Source organism: Pollachius pollachius, assembly GCF_949987615.1.
Source record: "Pollachius pollachius genome assembly, chromosome: 7".
In the NCBI taxonomy this organism is placed as follows: Eukaryota; Metazoa; Chordata; class Actinopteri; order Gadiformes; family Gadidae; genus Pollachius; species Pollachius pollachius.
The window spans coordinates 1,886,966-1,906,246 of NC_136940.1; the positions used below are offsets into that span (position 1 = coordinate 1,886,966).

Here is a 19,281-nt window from a genome sequence, read left to right on the forward strand (position 1 = left end):
CCTAGAGAAGAGTGTGTGTCCCCTTTCGGAGGTCAGGGCTCCCCTCTCTGTCCCGCTGTAGGGCTTCCCCTCCCTAGAGATGCGTCTGTAGGGAGGGGTTCTCTGGTCACCCCAGGCCACGGCCAGATGAACTCTCTCTACACGAGAAGCTGCAACCAACGTGAAGTTCCTTAATGGCTCACAGAAACATTGGCCCCGGTCTGAATCCACCGCTTCATATTTAGAGTGTTGCCTGCTGGGCGTCACGCCAGGAACAGAGCTGGTCTCAGCTCTCGCTGTGGGAAACACTGGAAGCGGTGTGCAAGGAGAAGGTATGGATTCAATCATGGAGCAAAACAGAAATAAAACGTGTTTCGGGTGGTGGTCATGTGTTTCCAATGGACCTCGTCAGGGGAGAGTGTGGAGGTTGTTGGATCTGAGCTGGTCCCGGCCCTACCTGTGAACACCCCTGAGCTGGATCAGCCTCTCCTCGTCCAGAAGGACCCGGCGCTGTGTTAGCTGTAGCTTTGGATAGAAGTGCGCCCTCAATGATTCAATGGAACAGCTTGGAGCATACCTAGAACCAGATGGATGAGTATGTTAGACAGGGATGCAGGATCAGTCTCTCAGTGCAACTGTTCTCACAACGTACTCACAACCTGGGAGTAGATGAGTGGACCAAGAAACATCATATACTAAGACCTTGATGGTGTGTACTGTGCATGGGTGTTTTTCAAAAGGTTGAATAAATGAAAGTGTACCGTCTCTGCCGCACCGCACAAACCAAAACATCAACAACACAACTTCAACACTCCCGTATCTCTCGCCTCAACTCACTTCCTGTTTCTTCCCTCGACATACTTCCTGTATCTCACCGTTACCTTGGTGATTTCTCTCCTCAGCACCTCCCTTGGAGTTGACCATAGGTATTCCATCACAACCCTGCCATCACTTTGCCTGTCTATCCCTTCTGTCCGTCTCACCCGTCTGACAGTCCGTCCGTCCGTCCGTCCGTCTGTCCGTCTGTATCTCTGTCTCCTCCTCCACCTCTCCTCTGATGACATCATCACTACGTGCCCTGGAGTCCTAGTGGCACGGGGGTCATCCCCCCCCCCCCCCCCCCCGCCCCGTTGACAGTTTCCCCTCAGGTCCTCACCGCGCCGGGTGACCACAGGTGTAGCTCGTAACCTCGGTAACGTCAACCTCGTCCACGGGTGCGTTTGATTCACGGGGTCCCGGCGCTGCAGTGAAACACAGCACCAGCCTGGGCGCCACACTGTCGGTTGATTATGGCCGGGGCCGCTGGGACCCCGTGAATCAAACGCAGCCCGGCGAGATTAGCTACAGCTGTGGTGCCCCCCCCCCCCCGGGCCTTCCTCATACTCATACTGTCCTGAAGGGAGAGACTGGGACGCCGGGGTCTTGATGTTCATCTGTCTTCATGTCAAATACGTGTTGTTGATGTTGTTGTTGTTGTTTACCGTAAGAGAACGTAATGTTGGAAGGACTCCGGCTCACCGGTGCAGGAGATAACCTATTGTCTTCTGTCCACCTCTCCCACTAATACCACTACCACCATCACTACTACTACGTTACCACCACTACCTCTATTACTACTACTACTACTACTACTACTACTACTACTACTACTACTACCATTACTACTACTACTATACCACCACTACCTCTATTACTATCACTACTACTACTATTACTACTACCACCATCACTACTACTACTATACCACCACTACCTCTATTACTACTACTACTACTACTATTACTACTACCATTACTACTACTACTATACCACCACTACCTCTATTACTACTACTACTACTACTACCATTACTACTACTACTATACCACCACTACCTCTATTACTACTACTACTACTACTACTACTACCACCATCACTACTACTACTATACCACCACTACCTCTATTACTACTACTACTACTACTACTACTACTACTACTACTACCATTACTACTACTACTATACCACCACTACCTCTATTACTATCACTCCTACTACTACTACTACTACCTCTACTTCTTCCCCTACTACTACTATTATGACTGCTCTACTACTACTACCCCCTCTTCTACTACTACCTCTACTTCTATCCCACCATCCTACCCCCCCCCCCCCCCCCACCATGCCCCCACCCCCTCCTGCTCCGTCAGGACCTTCTACCGGTTCGAGGCGGCCTGGGACAGCTCCATGCACAACTCCCTGCTGCTGAACCGCGTCACGCCCTACGGGGAGAAGATCTACATGACCCTGTCCGCCTACCTGGAGGTACGCCTGGTGCTGTACTGGTATTGTACTGGTACTGTAGAGTACTGGTACTGTTCTTGTTCTGTACTGGTACTGTAGTGTACTGGTACTGTACTGTACTGTACTGGTACTGTAGTGTACTGGTACTGTACTGGTACTGTACTGGTACTGTACTGGTACTGTACTGTACTGGTACTGTAGTGTACTGGTACTGTACTGTACTGGTACTGTACTGGTACTGTAGTGTACTGGTACTGTAGTGTACTGGTACTTTATTACCCTCTCAGCCTACCTGGAGGTATCTACTGTAGCACTGTACTGGTACAGAGCATCATGTTCTGGTATTAAGCATCTTGTACTGGTTAACTGTAGTTACTGCACTAGAACTGTAGTGTACTGTAACACACTCTCCCTGTGTGTGTGTGTGTGTGTGTGTGTCTGTGTTTGTGTGTGTGTGTGTGTGTGTGTGTGTGTGTGTGTGTCAGATGGAGAACTGCACTCTGCCCACGGCCATCACCAAGGACGTGTGCATGGTGTTCTACTCGCGGGACACCAAGGTGCCGGCCGCCCACACCATCCGCACGCTGTTCGGCACGGGCAGCCTGCGGGCCACCGAGGGGTAGGCACCTGGCCGACCGCTGGACCGCCTCGCTGGGGGGCTCTGGGGCTGGGGAGGGAGGTCTGCTACCCCCGTGTGTGTGGGGGGGTTTTAATGAAGCTGCTACTTGTGTGTGTGTGTGTGTGTGTGTGTGCAGGTCTGTTGTGATGAATCAGCTTCCACCGTGTGTTTGTGTGTGTGTGCGGTGTGTGTCCAGTCTTTTATAGTACTTGATTTTGGAATTTGTTTTGTTTCCCTGGGAGATCATGATGTCGTCTCTCTGTCTCCTAGCAACCGTGTTACGGGCGTGTACGAGGTCAGCCTGTGCCACCTGGCGGACGCCGGCAGCCCAGGTAGGAGTGGACCAAACCCTGCACAGCTCGGCCGAGAGACCGTACCAGGGGGTTATACCCCCTGGTACGGTCTCTCTGACCCCGCCCCCCTGTCAGTCAGGGACTCTTAAAGGCTCTGTCTCTCTGACCCCGCCCCCCGGTCAGTCAGGGACTCTTAAAGGCTCTGTCTCTCTGACCCCGCCCCCCGGTCAGTCAGGGACTCCTTAAGGCTCTGTCTCTCTGACCCCGCCCCCCGGTCAGTCAGGGACTCCTAAAGGCTCTGTCTCTCTGACCCCGCCCCCCTGTCCTCACCTGTCCCCAGGTATGCAGCGGCGGCGGCGGCGTGTTCTGGACACGTCGGTGGCGTACGTCCGCGGCGAGGAGAACCTGGCGGGCTGGCGGCCGCGCAGCGACAGCCTCATCCTGGAGCACCAATGGGAGCTGGAGAAACTCAGCCTGCTGCAGGAGGTACGCACCAATCAGGGGCCGGCCTTTAAGGCCGGCGACGCTAAACCGTGGGGTTTGGTTTTAAGGCGAGGGGGATTCACTCACACCTGGGGTTTGGCAACACTTTGGATGGCTCAAGACCAACACTTTGTTCATCTGGGTGAATGACAATATATCAGAAAAAAATATAGAAATATTTTTTTATTTAACACTTTCAGTGTTTGATTATTAATTTTTTGTGTTTTGTTGCCGATGAACGATTTGTGTTTGATTCTCAGCCAGAACTAAATGTTGTTGGCGTTGACTAGCTGTTGCAGGCGTTGACTAGCTGTTCTAGATACTTGACTAGCAGTTCTAGATTTTTGACAAGCAGTTCTAGCTGTTTGACTAGCTGTTGGACTAGCTGTTGGACTAGCTGTTGACTAGCTGTTCGACTAGCTGTTGACTAGCTGTTGACTAGCTGTTGGACTAGCTGTTGGACTAGCTGTTGGACTAGCTGTTGGACTAGCTGTTTGACTAGCTGTTGACTAGCTGTTGGACTAGCTGTTGGGCTAGCTGTTGACTAGCTGTTGGACTAGCTGTTGGACTAGCTGTTGAGTAGCTGTTGGACTAGCTGTTATTCATGTTGGACCACCAGCTCTCGACGTTGGCCTAACGGTTGTGTTGCTCTTCCTCTCAGGTGGAGAAGACCCGACACTTCCTGCTCCTCAGGGCCAAGCTGGAGTCCACCCTCCTGCTGGGCCTGGAGCCGCTGGCCAGCGTCACCGAGGAGGAGGAGGAGGAGGAGGAGGTGGAAGTGGCTCCTCCTAAGCCTCCTCAGACAGACTGCGACCTGGACTCCGCAGACTTCCACAGCGAGAGGCAGAGGGAGCTAGCCGCTAAGGTGAGCCACACCTACTCCTGCTGTTGTGTTAAGGTGTTGTGTTATTGTGTTGTATTGTCATTGTGTTGCTCTGTGTTAACGCGCTGTGTGTCTCTGTGTGTTAGTGTCTGCGGCTGCTGACCCACTCCTTCAACAGAGAGTACAGCCATGTGTGCGTCAGCGCGAGCGAGAGCAAGGTGAGACACATGAAGACGTGTACTATATTATATATATATCTATATATATATGGATATATATAGATACACACACCCTGCTTATCCAGCCTCTATCGTTGTAGGCCAACCTATGAACCAAGCTTTGTGTTTTGCTTCAGGGAGCAGGATAGTCTAGTGGCTAGGGTGTTCCACTCCCAGCCGAAAGGCACTGGGCTCGATCCCCAACGTCCACAGTCTACCGGTAACAAGATGCCCCCTAACCCCCACCTGCTCCCTTATGACCTCTGACCTCACTAATGGTGTCTGCTACATGCTGTCTCTTCTATTCTGTTCTACTGGGTTCTATTCCACTTCATCCTCTCGTGTTCTCCTCCAGCTCTCCGAGATGTCCGTCACTATGCTGAGAGACTCCGCCTCCAACTCCGCCCTCAACACCATCACCCCGTCCACCACCTGCCCCTCCCTGGTCGAGGGCTCCTACACAGACCTCAGGTCAGTCCCCGGTCGGCCGCCCCTCCGTCCACCGGAGGGATGGCTGCCGTGGGGCCGTGTTCTACGTCCTGCTCCCTTTGTGACCTCTGTATGACCCCTGTGTGACCCCTGTTTGACCCCTGTGTGACACCTTCGTGACCCCTGTGAGACCCCTGTGTGACCCCTGTGTGACCCCTGTGTGACCCGTTTGACCCCTGTGTGACACCTTCGTGACCCCTGTGAGACCCCTGTATTACCCCTTTGTGACCCCTGTTTGGCCCGTGTGTGACCTCTGTGTGACCCCTGTGTGACCCCTGTTTGGCCCGTGTGTGACCCCTGTGTGACCCCTGTGTGACCCCTGTTTGGCCCGTGTGTGACCCCTGTGTGACCCCTGTGTGACCCCTGTGTGACCCCTTTGTGACCCCTGTTTGGCCCGTGTGTGACCCCTGTGTGACCCCTGTGTGACCCGTGTGTGACCCCTGTGTGACCCTTGTGTGACCCCTGTGTGACCCCTGTGTGACCCGTGTGTGACCCCTGTGTGACCCGTGTGTGACCCCTGTGTGACCCCTGTGTGACCCCTGTGAGACCCCTGTGTGACCCCTGTGTGACCCCTGTGTGACCTATGTGTGACCCCTGTGTGCGCCCCGCCCCAGGCCCCCCTCGGTGCGCTCCCGGGCCCCCAGCCCGAGCCGTGAGGCCCAGCAGAACGGAGGAGAGAAGAAGGCCGCGCCCCCTCGCATCCGGAGGTTCGTCCCGGACATCCAGGAGATACGAGTCAGGTGAGACACACCTGCCGTACTCCTCCCACACTGATCTCCAGGAGGAGACAGGAGATAGAGGAAGAGGTGGTGAGGGGAAAGAGGAAGAGGAAGAGAGTTGGACATCAGGAGGAAGAGAAATAGGGAGGAGAGCAGCACAGACTATTTGTAGTTCCAATATGCGTTGTCCACTTCCAAAGTGGTAGCAGAAATAGTTAACGTAAAATTGCAGCGCATTAAAGTAAGGTTCAAATGTGTGTGAGGCCACCCTAGTAGCCTGGGAGACGGCTTCCTGGTCACCATGCCAACAGCCTCCCGTTCCCCTCCCTGTCCCCCTGCAGCCCCATCGTGTCTAAGAAGGGCTACCTCCACTTCCTGGAGCCCAACACCAGCGGCTGGGTGAAGCGCTACGTGGTGGTGCGCCGGCCCTACGTCTACATCTACAACACGGAGCGGGACTCGGTGGAGCGCGCCATCCTCAACCTGTCCTCCGCACAGGTGGAGTACAGCGAGGACCAGCAGGCCATGCTCAAGGTGAGGACGAGGGCGAGGGCTCGCTCTACTCTCTCTCTCTCCAGCTCTCTTTCTCTGTCGCTCTCTCTCTCTCTCTCTCTCTCTCTCTCCTTCTCTCTCCTTCTCTCTCCTTCTCTCTCTCTCTCTCTCCTTCTCTTTTTCTCTGTCTCTGTCTCTCTTTCTTTCTCTGTCTCTCTCTCTCTCTCTCTCCTCTCTCTCCTTCTCTCTTTCTCTGTCTCTGTCTCTGTCACCGTGTCTTTCTCTACTTCTGTCTCTCTCTTGCATATTTTTTCTGTCACTCTCTATTGCTCTCTCTCTCTCTCTGTTGCTCCTTTTCACTCCATCTCTCTTCATATCGTGTGTTCTCCGGCAGACCCCCAACACATTCGCAGTGTGCACGGAGCACCGGGGGATTCTCCTCCAGGCCAACAGCGACAAGGAGATGCACGACTGGCTGTACGCCTTCAACCCCCTGCTGGCCGGGACCATCAGGTACGCCCGCACGCACCTGCAGGTGGGGTCACCATGGGGGGGGCTCCCCTAGAGGAGAGATGGGGAGGGTCTTTTGAGGGGCTATCGGTCATTTGGTTCAAACACTCTTCTCTTCATTCCAACGCAGTTCTCCTCACTCGTTAGTTGTTGTAAATGTAATATAGAATAAATACAATAGAATTATAATTACAAAGACAACACGCCCATCGAAGATTTGATGGTCCAGCCCTCATATTATTTGACATTAGTATGAGATTAGTGTCTGCTTATGTGGTTCTCTGTTGTAGTTAACATCTGATCTCACAGAGCGTTCCCCCTGTGTGTGTGTGTGTGTGTGTGTGTGTGTGTGTGTGTGTGTGTGTGTGTGTGTGTGTGTGTGTGTGTGTGTGTGTGTGTGTGTGTGTGTGTGTGTGTGCGCGTGCGTGTGTGCGTCAGGTCGAAGCTGTCCCGGAGAAGAGCAGGACCACTGAGGATGTGAGGAGACTCAGGTCCCCACGGAACACAAAGACTGCCCCTGTAGAAAGATCTCACCCCACCTCCTCCTCCTCCTCCTCCACACCTCCTCCTACACCACCACCACCGTCACCAACAACACCCGCACATGCTCAGTTCCTTACCTGCCTTCTTAAGACCCTGAACCCCCGACCCCTTGACCCCTTGACCCCTTGACCCCGTGTTTGTCAAGCCTTTTGCTGCTGCTGTTGTGTCGTTCTCTGGGTTGAGCTGACCTCCGTTCAAGGACCAAGGTACCATTTCGCGGTTCGATGTACGCTACGATGTATGCTACAACATCGCGGTACGATGTACGCTACGATGTACGCTACAATGTACGCTGCAATATCGAGGTACAATCTACGGTACAATCTACGCTATGATCTACGCTACGATGTACGCAACAATATCACAGTACGATGTAAGCTACGATATCGCGGTGCGATGTACGCTACGATGTAAGCTGCGACATCGCTGTAGGATGTATCCTACGATATGGCGGTACGATGTAAGCTACGATATGGCCGTAAGATGTTAGCTACGATATCGCAGTACGGTGCAGCGTTAGCGTGCGGAAGCGTGCGGTACGGTACGGCATGTGTGGTGCCGCGAGGCAGCAGTTTGTCGTGTAAGGTTCCTTGCGTGTGGTGATTGTAGTTGTTGTCCGCGACACTCTGAGCTTAACTTGTTCCTTCCTCTAAAAACAAAACAAAACAAAAAAAAGCAGCAGCGATTGTATCCATTACTTACGGCTGCCATGGCGATAAGAATCACTTCATTTGCATATCAACCGACGATAAAGTACGAAAATACGAAAAAAGTTCGGATTCTTCTCCATTATGCTAGAACTACGGTATATACAGTGTTCAAACTGGTTTGCATTAAAACAAAATACTACATTATAGGGTTACTGATAGAAAAAAAAATACATATATACAAGACAGCTGAATTTATGACTTTAAAACTTTGTGTTTGACTTCGGGTTCAAATGTGGGATTGGATAATGTCCTAGTGTCAGAAACACTCGTAAACTTGACCTCAGATGTTGAGTGAGGTACAGGAGGTTAAAGAATGTTTTTGGTGAAACTGGAAGAAGCTTCATCTCTGCTGTTTATTTCAGAGTTCATCCGCTGTCCCTCAGTGGAAAATCATCAGATTAATCTCAATAACCCCCCCCCCCCCCCCCCCCTTTATTTATCAATCTTAAAATGTGATATATTTAGGTATCTTAACAGGTCTTATTATTTATTTCTGCATGTATTTTTTATAAAAGGCATTTATATTTCTAAAGTTGTAGTAACGTGCAATTTCTGCACCCCGCACTTTTTAACATGAGTTTATTAATCATTAACACCCTCACCTCATCCCCGACACATTTTAACCTCTTGATCCACACCATGAGGAACACAGAATTACGCCCTCTGTCTTTGTGCTGAGAATAACTTGAATATCAGACGCTCGCTGAAGACCCAGTCGAAGACGTGTTGGGACTAATGAGAGGACGTGTTCGTAGGTCGACTCTAGCGTAGGGAAACGTACTAAGCCTGTTCTGTGCGCTCTTAGGTGGTAGCCTACAGCCGGGGCTGCTGGGTAATTTGAATAGACGATCAACGTAGTGCCTCTCTCTCTCTCTCTCCAACGTTGAATCTCTTTCTACTCCATCCTGCTCCTTAACGTGGATCAAAAAGCTGTAGTCAGACTTGTGTTGAATGGTTTCATGAGTATGTTTATCATGTGAGAGGTATAGACACACTGGTATATTTATCGATATATCGATTCATATCGACACACAAAGAAAACACCAACTGGATAGACTCCACAATTTGGCCGAAGTGGAATCTGTCATCTAAAAGTGGAAGTTAAAAAGACTCATTTAATTAGTTTGTTAAAAAAAGGGGCGACGTTTTTTATTTCTAATTCCATTGACGTTCATTGCATCACCACTTAGCCACTAGCCTGTCTCCTATGCACTTTACCAATGTCTCCGCAGTAGAAATGTCAACTCAAGGCCTTTAAATCACAACCTCCACCCGTGACTTCACCATCCACCCGTGTATGCCCGGATGCGGAGCTGGAAGTATCACAGTGGTCCTAGCGGCGATTACTACGTCAAAAAAACATCCAAACTGTTGTGACGGTGTACCTCTCTGTGTAGAACACATTTGAAAATAGGACTACCGTATGTTAGGTTTGAGGCGTTTCCAGACGGAGAGTTCTGGGTTTGATCCCCAATGTCCTCACTTGACCTGTAGGCATCCCTGTGCACGATGACCCCTGACCCCTAACTGCTCCCTAATGACATGTATCTGGATTCACTGTCAGCCATTCTGGATAAGAACGTCTCGTAAGCGACTAGTGAGCTAGTAAAAATAAGATAGGGGCGTTGATATTTCCATGTCTTAAGAAGAAGTGAATAAAAAGGCCCACCTGTGATCTTGATTCTCCTGTGTGAGGCACACCTTAAATATAGTCTGCTTACTGCCGCACATATCTCTAGACCAGAGAGTACTTTAGTTCTCCTGCCACTCAACCTTCTGTTATGATTACTGCTGCTCAGTGCTACCTCCTCTGACGAGGAAAACATGTGTTTATGCTTCTTTGATATCTGATACAGTGATCGGGACGTTTAAATGATATCCAAACGACATTCCATTCTGTTCATATCACACTCAGAGTCCTACCAGTTGAAATGAAAAGCAAGATCAAAAACGGGCATTCATTTTGTTTTTGTTTTAAAATATCCAACACTTGGCAGTTTTGAATTACACTGAATTCATTGTTAAACATTTGGTTTATTATTTGAACCACGGGAATAAATCCACTAGATAGATCCAGTGTGTGGATGCCACCGGGCTAAGTTCCGATCGGTTGTCCTTTAGTGTCTTGTGCTTTTGTGTTTTTATTTTATCCCCAAAGATCCCCCCCATTGTGTCAGCCATCTTGTTCTAGGTACATCACTGAATTTTCACACTGAATGTAAATCACTATTTAACAAGGAACTCACTGCGTCCGTATCGCAGTGGGTTCCTCCTGGTTTCCTGACGATTGTAGGAGTGTGTGTGTGTGTGTGTGTGTGTGTGTGTGTGTGTGTGTGTGCGTGTGTGTGTGTGTGAGAGAGAGAGAGCATGTGTGTGTGCGTGTTTGTGTGTGTGTGTGTGTGTGTGTGTTCGGTGTGCTAGTCTGTGTGTGTGACGGATCGCTGTTGATTCATCCACAACAAGGGGACGTTAATCTTTATAATTTATTTTTGTGCTTCCATATCTAACCACGCTTTAATTTTGAAAGCCCCTTGCGTTTGACCCACAGGGCACTTCCTTTGCATTGTACATAAACCCGATTGCTGTGAAACTGTATTATAAAGCTGTCACCATTTGTACAACCTGAAATGGCCAGCGCTTCCATTGTCGTGTCGAGTGTTAGAGTTAAGTGTCAGATATTTGTGTACACTAAACACATGGTCATATAATAAATAAAAAGGAAAATTATGCAACACACTTTTGTCTTTTTGTGTCATGCTTTGGTCATACTTTGGCCAACTTATTGTGTGGAAAAGTACCTTAATGTCAACAACCGTTTAATTTGGATATAGGTGCCATTACAAAGTAATACAGGTTATTATTAAACTAATATAAAACTAATTAAATAATAAAACATTTATGTAGATAAAACACCGTGAAAAAAATGGATTGCTTTCTTTTGCACAGAATAACCTTTAGTTATTGTCTGTCTACTACTGTTCTGTACTTGCTACTGTGGCAACCCAGTTTCCTCGTTTAGATCAATAAAGTAGCCCACTATCTTATCTTATCTATCTTATCTTATCTCTATGTAAAGAATAATATCACTAACGATGGCAGGCTCTGCAATAAAAGATAAATTACTGTAATCTCTAGTCTCCGGACCTCTGGAGACACGCTTAACACTTGACAGCGCTGGTCTCAGAGTTGCCAGGTCCGCGGAATAAGGGGTAATTTTAGCAAGAACTAATGAACCTAAATGATTGAAAATAAGAAAGATACTTTCAGAATCTTCTTAATTATGGTTTGTAATTGTTCATACAAGATTAATACATTCGCTTAAATATTAAAACGTCTTATGTTTTTGCTGATTTAGCTTGTTTACATTGGGATATCTGGCAACCCATGGTAGGCGTGGAATTAGCTGGATAGTGGCTGGTGTTAAGACTCGTTAAGATATGGTTTAGTTGCTTGTTTACTGGTAACACATCGTTACATTTATTGTTTTCTCTGCGACCCCACGGCAGTTTACAAGGTCAGCTCCCTTAAGCATCAATACAAACTAGAATCCGCGGTTCCGACTGTGAAACGCAGTGTCGGAAGATTAAGCCCATGTGTTAGCCTCACCGGCTACATGAACGCCAGGTCATCATGAACCTGTCTGTTCCCCATCTGCTTTAACTCTGGGAAGTTAACCTGAACCTGGTTTATAATCCACATTAAAGAGTCTGTTCCCCATCTGCTTTAACGGCAGGGACGTTAACCTGAACCTGGTTTAATCCACATTAAAGAGTCTGTTCCTCTTCTGCTCTAACGGCAGGGACGTTAACCTGAACCTGGTTTATAATCCACATTAAAGAGTCTGTTCCTCTTCTGATCTAACGGCAGGGACGTTAACCTGTATTATCAATCATTCACACAGCCTACTGTTCTGTCTTCAGAATATAATATATATATATACTTTATTAAACTAACATGGACTTTAGGATGTTTTATACTTTATTTTACTAGCTTGGTTAGTATCTTTAGGATGTAATATACTTTATTATACTAACAGTGTCTTTAGGATGTATTCTAACTATACTTTATTACACTTGCATAGTGTATGATTTAATAAAACTACTTTATTATACTAATATAGTGTCTTTATGATTTCGTATTTCCTATACTACATTACACGAACATTTTGTCTAAATGATTTAATGCATTTACTTTTTTACACTAATAGTGTGTTCATTATTTAAAATATCTATACTTTATTACACTAATATAGTTTATTTATAATTGTATAACTAACAGTTTATATTATTAACGTCTTTGTTAAGCAGGGTTAGGACAGTTCTAGGACAGCACAGTTACTGCAGACTTTATCTGATTATGTAGAGACTAACTAATCTTATCAATATCAGATAATCAGTTATGGCCAATTAGACGAATGATTGCAGTCCTACCGTATACACGCTCAATAGGTCTGTGGTCCTGTGTAGGCTATGGCGGAACAAGTCTCAGAACCCACAAACGATCCGTCACAGGGGACGGCTGACAGGTAGGACATCGACATGGGATCTAAACATTTCATAAAATCTGAATCAGAAATCGTTCTTTTGTCTGTACTTTTTATGTGATGCATTAATTGACTACTGTTGTGGTCTTCATTTTATAAGAAAAGGGTTTTGTGTTGTAAAATAAATATTATAAACTATATATATAATATTATGGGCAATATTATCTACAGTTGGTTACTGGAGAACTGAATATGTTAGAAGTCGTCATGTGTCGTCAAGTCTTGACGAGCCGATTAAAAAATCCTTATGACCGTCCTCACGATGATCCCATCCATTTGTGTTGTTTTGTATGGAGGATCTACCTGGATTACAACGCGACCACGCCCCTGGAGCCGGCTGTGATCCAGGCCGTGGCAGAGGCCCTGCGCGAGGCCTGGGGGAACCCCAGCAGTTCCTACATCGCAGGTGACCCCGCTACACTAGAAGGCTCCCGGATTCTTAAATATGCATTCTGAAATATGCAGCTGTAAGACGTTTTCACAGAGAACACAATAAAGTCTACTAACGTGATCATCAAACTATTTAGATAATGTTTTCTACTTTTTTATTTGTATCTTTCTGTATCTTTGTCCAAGGACTCATAAAATCAAAGTGTCTAAATGTAAATAACCAGCATGTCTCCACCACGTGTGTCCTGGCTCATGACCAGTAACATGAGCAGTAACCAGCATGTCTCCACCACGTGTGTCCTGGCTAATGACCAGTAACATGAGCAGTAACCAGCATGTCTCCACCGTGTGTGTGCTGCAGGAGCTAAAGCCAAGGCTTTGATCAGTAAGGCCAGAGAAGACGTGGCCACAATGGTGGGAGGGAGGACGGAAGACATCATCTTCACCTCTGGTGGAACCGAGGTGAGGCTGAATCCTAGGATTTTAGTTTATATATAGTCCTTAGTTCATGGATCATATCTGAGAAGTTAAGGGAGTCGTTTAAAAATATATTCTGTATATTTGTGTGATTCAAAGTAATTTTATGACTAAATCATCACGTTCAAAGTCATCATCTTGTTTCATTTGCAACAGTTCCAGACTTTAAGATAAGATAAGGCGATACTTAATTGACCCCAGACTGGGTAATCAGGTGCCACAGCAGCAGGAACAGTACAGTAGTACAATAAAAAGAGAAATAATATGTAACATGTAATAAAACTACAGAAGAAGATGAAGAAATATGCCTGTCCACTTTCCTTCCAGGCCAATAACCTGGTGTTCCATAGCGTCTTGGAGGAATTCAAGAGAAGCTCCACAGCAGAGAAGCTCCTGAACGGAGGCCCTTGCCGGCCCCACATCATCATCTCCAACGTGGAGCACGACTCTGTCCAGCTGGTGGCGGAGAACCTGCAGAAGACCGGACAAGCTGGTGAGAACCACAATGTTCTGGAGCTTCTGAAGGCTAGGCTAGATGTAAAGGGTTTATTGAGGCTCTTGTGTCAAACGTTCACCATGGCATATAGGACAAATAGCAAGTCAAATTATAAACACTTTTCATCATAGTTTATCGAGTTACCTTTTACCTGGGACCTCAATGTGTCTGCTGCTTCTTGGTGACAGAGGTGACGTGCGTGGCGGTCTCCACGGTAACGGGGCGGGTGGAGGGCGAGGACCTCCTGGCCGCCGTGAGGCCCAACACCTGCCTGGTCTCCATCATGCTGGCCAACAACGAGACCGGAGTCATCATGGTAGGACTTCAGGGGCTTTCGCAGTTAAAGCTGGGGTAGGCATTGGGAGTATTTTGAAAGCACTTTCTCTCTTTGCAGCCAATCAGGGAGCTCTGCCAGAGGGTGAACGCTGTCAACAAGCAGGGGCGACATCCCAGAATACTCTTTCACACCGATGCCGCCCAAGCTTTGGGGAAGATCCAGGTGGATGTGGCTGACCTGGGGGTGGATTTCCTCACCATAGTGGGGCACAAGGTGAGGATTAAGCGCCCTTCATGATTACAAAAAAACTACAACAATCTTCCATGATGACCAAAAAACGACAACAAACCTCCATGATGAACGAAAAACAACAAAATCCTCCATAAGTTTACAACGAAGAAAACAACATGAGGACATGATTACTGAAAGAACGTTGCTGCTATCTAAAAGTTAACCATTCAAAGGGTGAATTCATTGTAGGAAGCACTGTGTATTAATAAAGGACTATCTATCAGTCCTATGTCTTCACTGGGGACCGCTGAGGACGGTTCCTTTACCTTCCAGCTGGCAGGAAGCCCTCAGCCGTGTTCCGGTGTGTCTATAAAGGACCCTAAATCCTTCCTCCCTCTGGCAGTTCTACGCCCCGCGTATCGGAGCGCTGTACATCCGCGGCCCGGGAGGCAGGACCCCGCTTTACCCCATGTTCTACGGCGGCGGGCAGGAGAGGAACTTCAGACCGGGGTGAGGTTCTAGTCCGTCTCAGGGCCATCCACAGCGGACCCCAGGGGGCTGATACTCACCTGTCCTTCTACTCCACAGGACGGAGAACACGCCCATGATCGCAGGTCTGGGGAAGGTGAGAGCAGTCGTGTGTTTCATTGTGTTAGGATGAGAGGAGGATGGCTCCTGTCACCTAGAACCTCAATATCAGTGTCATTGCATGTATGCTCCGAGTCGAACATGTGATCCATTCTGCTGGGATGGGAACAATCAGCCCGTACTAGGGGTTCTGAGGTGCACTGATATCATCTTATTATACACATGTTGGAGGGAGTTTCCCTAGCAACACTTTCATTGGTAGGCTCGAGTACAGAGGGATCCCTTGTCCCTGTTATGGACCTCACAGCCCTAATCAAACCTGAAACTTTCTGTCGGTTGCTAGGCTGCAGAGTTGGTGACAGCCAATCTCCATGACTACGAGAACCACATGAGGACGACCAGGCTTTACCTGGAACAACGACTCAAAGTAAGCTCACTAGGTTACTAACTAACTAATTCACCACCTCCATTGGTATCCACCTGTATCCAGCCTCTTTCGGCTGTGTGGTTGTGATGTTGCGTGTGTGTGTCTCTGCAGGAGGTCTTCGGGGAGGAGAAGGTCCTCTTCAACAGCCACTTCCCTGGCTCTGAGAGCCTCCCCAACACCTGTAACGTCTCCATCCTGGGCCCACATCTACGAGGTGAAGGACCCCTACCTCCTCCTAACCAACCCTAACCCTAAACTAACCATCTCTAACCTAACAGCTGTTAGTGAGCCCCAGGTCCTGACAGGTGAAAGGTTCTCTGAGCTGTTAGTGAGCCTCAGGTCCTGACAGGTGAAAGGTTCCCTGAGCTGATAGTGAGCCTCAGGTGCTGACCGGTGAAAGGTTCTCTGAGCTGTTAGTGAGCCTCAGGTCCTGACAGGTGAAAGGTTCTCTGAGCTGTTAGTGAGCCTCAGGTCCTGACAGGTGAAAGGTTCTCTGAGCTGTTAGTGAGCCTCAGGTCCTGACAGATGAAAGGTTCTCTGAGCTGTTAGTGAGACTCAGGTCCTGACAGGTGAAAGGTTCTCTGAGCTGATAGTGAGCCTCAGGTCCTGACAGGTGAAAGGTTCTCTGAGCTGTAAGTGAGCCTCAGGTCCTGACAGGTGAAAGGTTCTCTGAGCTGATAGTGAGCCCCAGGTCCTCACAGGTGAAAGGTTCTCTGAGCTGTTAGTGAGCCTCAGGTCCTGACAGGTGAAAGGTTCTCTGAGCTGATAGTGAGCCTCAGGTCCTGACAGGTGAAAGGTTCTCTGAGCTGATAGTGAGCCTCTGGTCCTGGCAGGTGAAAGGTTCTCAGAGCTGATAGTGAGCCTCAGGTCCTGACAGGTGAAAGGTTCCCTGAGCTGATAGTGAGCCCCAGGTCCTGACAGGTGAAAGGTTCTCTGAGCTGATAGTGAGCCTCAGGTCCTGACAGATGAAAGGTTCTCTGAGCTGTTAGTGAAACTCAGGTCCTGACAGGTGAAAGGTTCTCTGAGCTGATAGTGAGCCCCAGGTCCTGACAGGTGAAAGGTTCTCTGAGCTGATAGTGAGCCTCAGGTCCTGACAGATGAAAGGTTCTCTGAGCTGTTAGTGAAACTCAGGTCCTGACAGGTGAAAGGTTCTCTGAGCTGTTAGTGAGCCTCAGGTCCTGACAGATGAAAGGTTCTCTGAGCTGTTAGTGAGACTCAGGTCCTGACAGGTGAAAGGTTCTCTGAGCTGTTAGTGAGACTCGGGTCCTGACAGATGAAAGGTTCTCTGAGCTGTTAATGAGACTCAGGTCCTGACAGGTGAAAGGTTCTCTGAGCTGTTAGTGAGACTCGGGTCCTGACAGATGAAAGGTTCTCAGAGCTGTTAATGAGCCTCTGGTCCTGACAGGTGGATGTTCTCCTGCTGTGTGTGTGTGTGTGTGTGTGTGTGTGTGTGTGTGTGTGTGTGTGTGTGTGTGTGTGTGTGTGCAGGTCGGAAGGTGCTGTCCTGCTGTAAGACGCTGCTGGCCAGTGTAGGAGCGGCCTGCCACTCGGACCTCGGGGACAGGTGAGAACACGCAGCAGTACACAGGACACTGGACTATCAGACTATGGTACCATGGCCAGTAGACTACGATAGTCTACTGGCCATGGTGTTCAACTCCCAGCTGAAAGGTCCTGTGTTCAATCCCCACTGTCCACAGCCTAGAGCAAGTTGATCCCCAACCAATACCTACCCCTGAATGACCTGTCTAACCCCTACCTACCCCTGAATGACCTGTCTAACCCCTACCTGGCCCTTAATGACCTGTCTAACTCCTACCTACCCCTGAATGACCTGTCTAACCCCTACCTAACCCTTAATGACCTGTCTAACCCCTACCTACCCCTTAATGACCTGTCTAACCCCTACCTGGCCCTAATGACCTGTCTAACCCCTACCTAACCCTTAATGACCTGTCTAACCCCTACCTGTTGTTTAATGACCTGTCTAACCCCTACCTGCCCCTTAATGACCTGTCTAACCCCTACCTGCCCCTTAATGACCTGTCTAACCCCTACCTGTCTCTTTAATGACCTGTCTAACCCCTACCTGTCCCTTAATGACCTGTCTTACCTTTATTTGCTTTAATAATTCTTTAGTAGCGCTGAACCTCTGACCTGTGGCGTCATGTTGTCTCAGGCCCTCCCACATCCTGCTGAGCTGCGGCGTTAGCCCGGAGGTAGCGGCTAACGCGCTACGGCTGAGCGTGGGGCGCTCCACCTCCAGAGCGGACGTAGACGCGGTGGTGGAGGACCTCAGGAACACCGTCCGACTGCTGGAGGGTTAGGACGGACCGGGGGCGTGGGGTTTAGCTCTGACAGTTAGGACGGACCGGAGGGGTGGGGTTTAGCTCTGACAGTTAGGACGGACCCTTCCATTACCCTTCACTGAGGGGGGATCACCTCTGACAGTTAGGACGGACCCTTCCATTACCCTTTACTCAGGGGGGTTCACCCCTGACAGTTAGGACGGTCCATTACCCTTTACTGAGGGGGGGGGTTAACCTCTGACAGTTAGGACGTACCCTTCCATGACCGTTTTACTGAGGGGGGGGTTAAACTCTGACAGGTAGGACGGACCCTTCCATTACAGATTAGGGGGGGCTTCAACTCTTTTGACAGTTGAGATGGACTGTTACATTCCAGATTACTGGGGGGTTTTACCTGACATTAGGGATGGACTGTTCCGCTCGAGATTATGGGTTTTAATGCTGAGTTTGTCGTGGGATTATTTAATTATTTTACGCTGCACGCTTTTGTCTATATTTTTTAAATGATTAATATGAAGTTTCCTAAATCGTCCCCAAACTAAGGCTGAAGTTAGGTCTTCACTTAAAGTCTAAGAGCCAGTGAACCCAAAACCGCCTCTGTTTTTTGTCTTCTATGATCGTCAACATATTAATCTATGCCATTGTATCACTGTTGCTGAAATAAGTCCCTAATTTAGAGAAAATAAGGGAAAAATACTATGTGCTTACCATTCCCCGCGAACCCTATGAGAACGTTCCACTCTGCTCAACGCAGGTGGCGTTATTTTCGTTACATCAGACTACCTTCTCCGAGGTGGTCTGACATCACAACTAAGCGGCACCGGCCGCGTTGTTTTGGTTGCAGGTTTTATTATTTATTAGTGAATGGACTTTGTGCTGGTAACTGTTCAAGAGATCTTAAATCCAACATACATACATTCTGAATATCATCATTGTTATCAATCTTCCTGCTGCAATAAACTATTTATCTGAGTTGACCTCGTGAACTGTCTTCTACCTGAGCGTTTCCCAGCTGCTGCTCTTATCCCCGGCTCCCGCTGTTGCTACAGTGCCCGACCATGGCCCCACCAGAGCCCCAACACAGGGGCCTAACACAGGGGCCAAACACAGGGGCCAAACACAGGGGCCAAACACAGGGGCGTAACACAGGGGCCAAACACAGGGGCCTAACACAGGGGCCAAACACAGGGGCCTAACACAGGGGCGTAACACAGGGGCCTAACACAGGGGCCAAACACAGGGGCCTAACACAGGGGCCAAACACAGGGGCGTAACACAGGGGCCAAACACAGGGGCCTAACACAGGGGCGTAACACAGGGGCCAAACACAGGGGCCAAACACAGGGGCCTAACACAGGGGCGTAACACAGGGGCCAAACACA

General features: G+C 48.7%; 2 protein-coding genes across 3 annotated transcripts in view; both read left to right on the plus strand.

The window, feature by feature from the left end:
* Positions 1-7,389, plus strand: part of kif1aa (kinesin family member 1Aa) — a gene marked incomplete at both ends in the record, with an annotated part of 45,813 nt that extends 38,424 nt beyond the window's left edge. Inside the window, 12 exons of the mRNA XM_079739810.1 lie at positions 882-905; positions 2,169-2,283; positions 2,748-2,881; positions 3,152-3,213; positions 3,515-3,660; positions 4,319-4,522; positions 4,627-4,698; positions 5,054-5,169; positions 5,802-5,927; positions 6,248-6,440; positions 6,793-6,911; positions 7,347-7,389. Coding sequence (XP_079595936.1) covers positions 882-905; positions 2,169-2,283; positions 2,748-2,881; positions 3,152-3,213; positions 3,515-3,660; positions 4,319-4,522; positions 4,627-4,698; positions 5,054-5,169; positions 5,802-5,927; positions 6,248-6,440; positions 6,793-6,911; positions 7,347-7,389 — 1,354 coding nt within the window. The remainder of the gene's footprint in view (positions 1-881; positions 906-2,168; positions 2,284-2,747; positions 2,882-3,151; positions 3,214-3,514; positions 3,661-4,318; positions 4,523-4,626; positions 4,699-5,053; positions 5,170-5,801; positions 5,928-6,247; positions 6,441-6,792; positions 6,912-7,346) is intronic.
* A 4,174-nt stretch (positions 7,390-11,563) lies between these two features.
* scly (selenocysteine lyase) lies at positions 11,564-18,065 on the plus strand. 2 transcript variants are annotated; one of them, XM_079739814.1, is made up of 13 exons: positions 11,564-11,675; positions 12,628-12,686; positions 13,001-13,110; positions 13,456-13,556; positions 13,899-14,064; positions 14,256-14,383; positions 14,462-14,617; positions 14,979-15,085; positions 15,164-15,200; positions 15,507-15,590; positions 15,702-15,804; positions 17,079-17,154; positions 17,770-18,065. In XM_079739814.1, exons 2-13 carry the CDS (start codon positions 12,631-12,633, stop codon positions 17,915-17,917), a joined length of 1,272 nt encoding a protein of 423 aa, XP_079595940.1. In that variant the 5' UTR covers positions 11,564-11,675; positions 12,628-12,630; the 3' UTR covers positions 17,918-18,065. The 2 variants fall into 2 exon arrangements, with proteins under 2 accessions (XP_079595940.1, XP_079595941.1); XM_079739815.1 differs by having other exon boundaries at positions 11,588-11,675; positions 12,610-12,686.
* Positions 18,066-19,281: the final 1,216 nt, after the last annotated feature.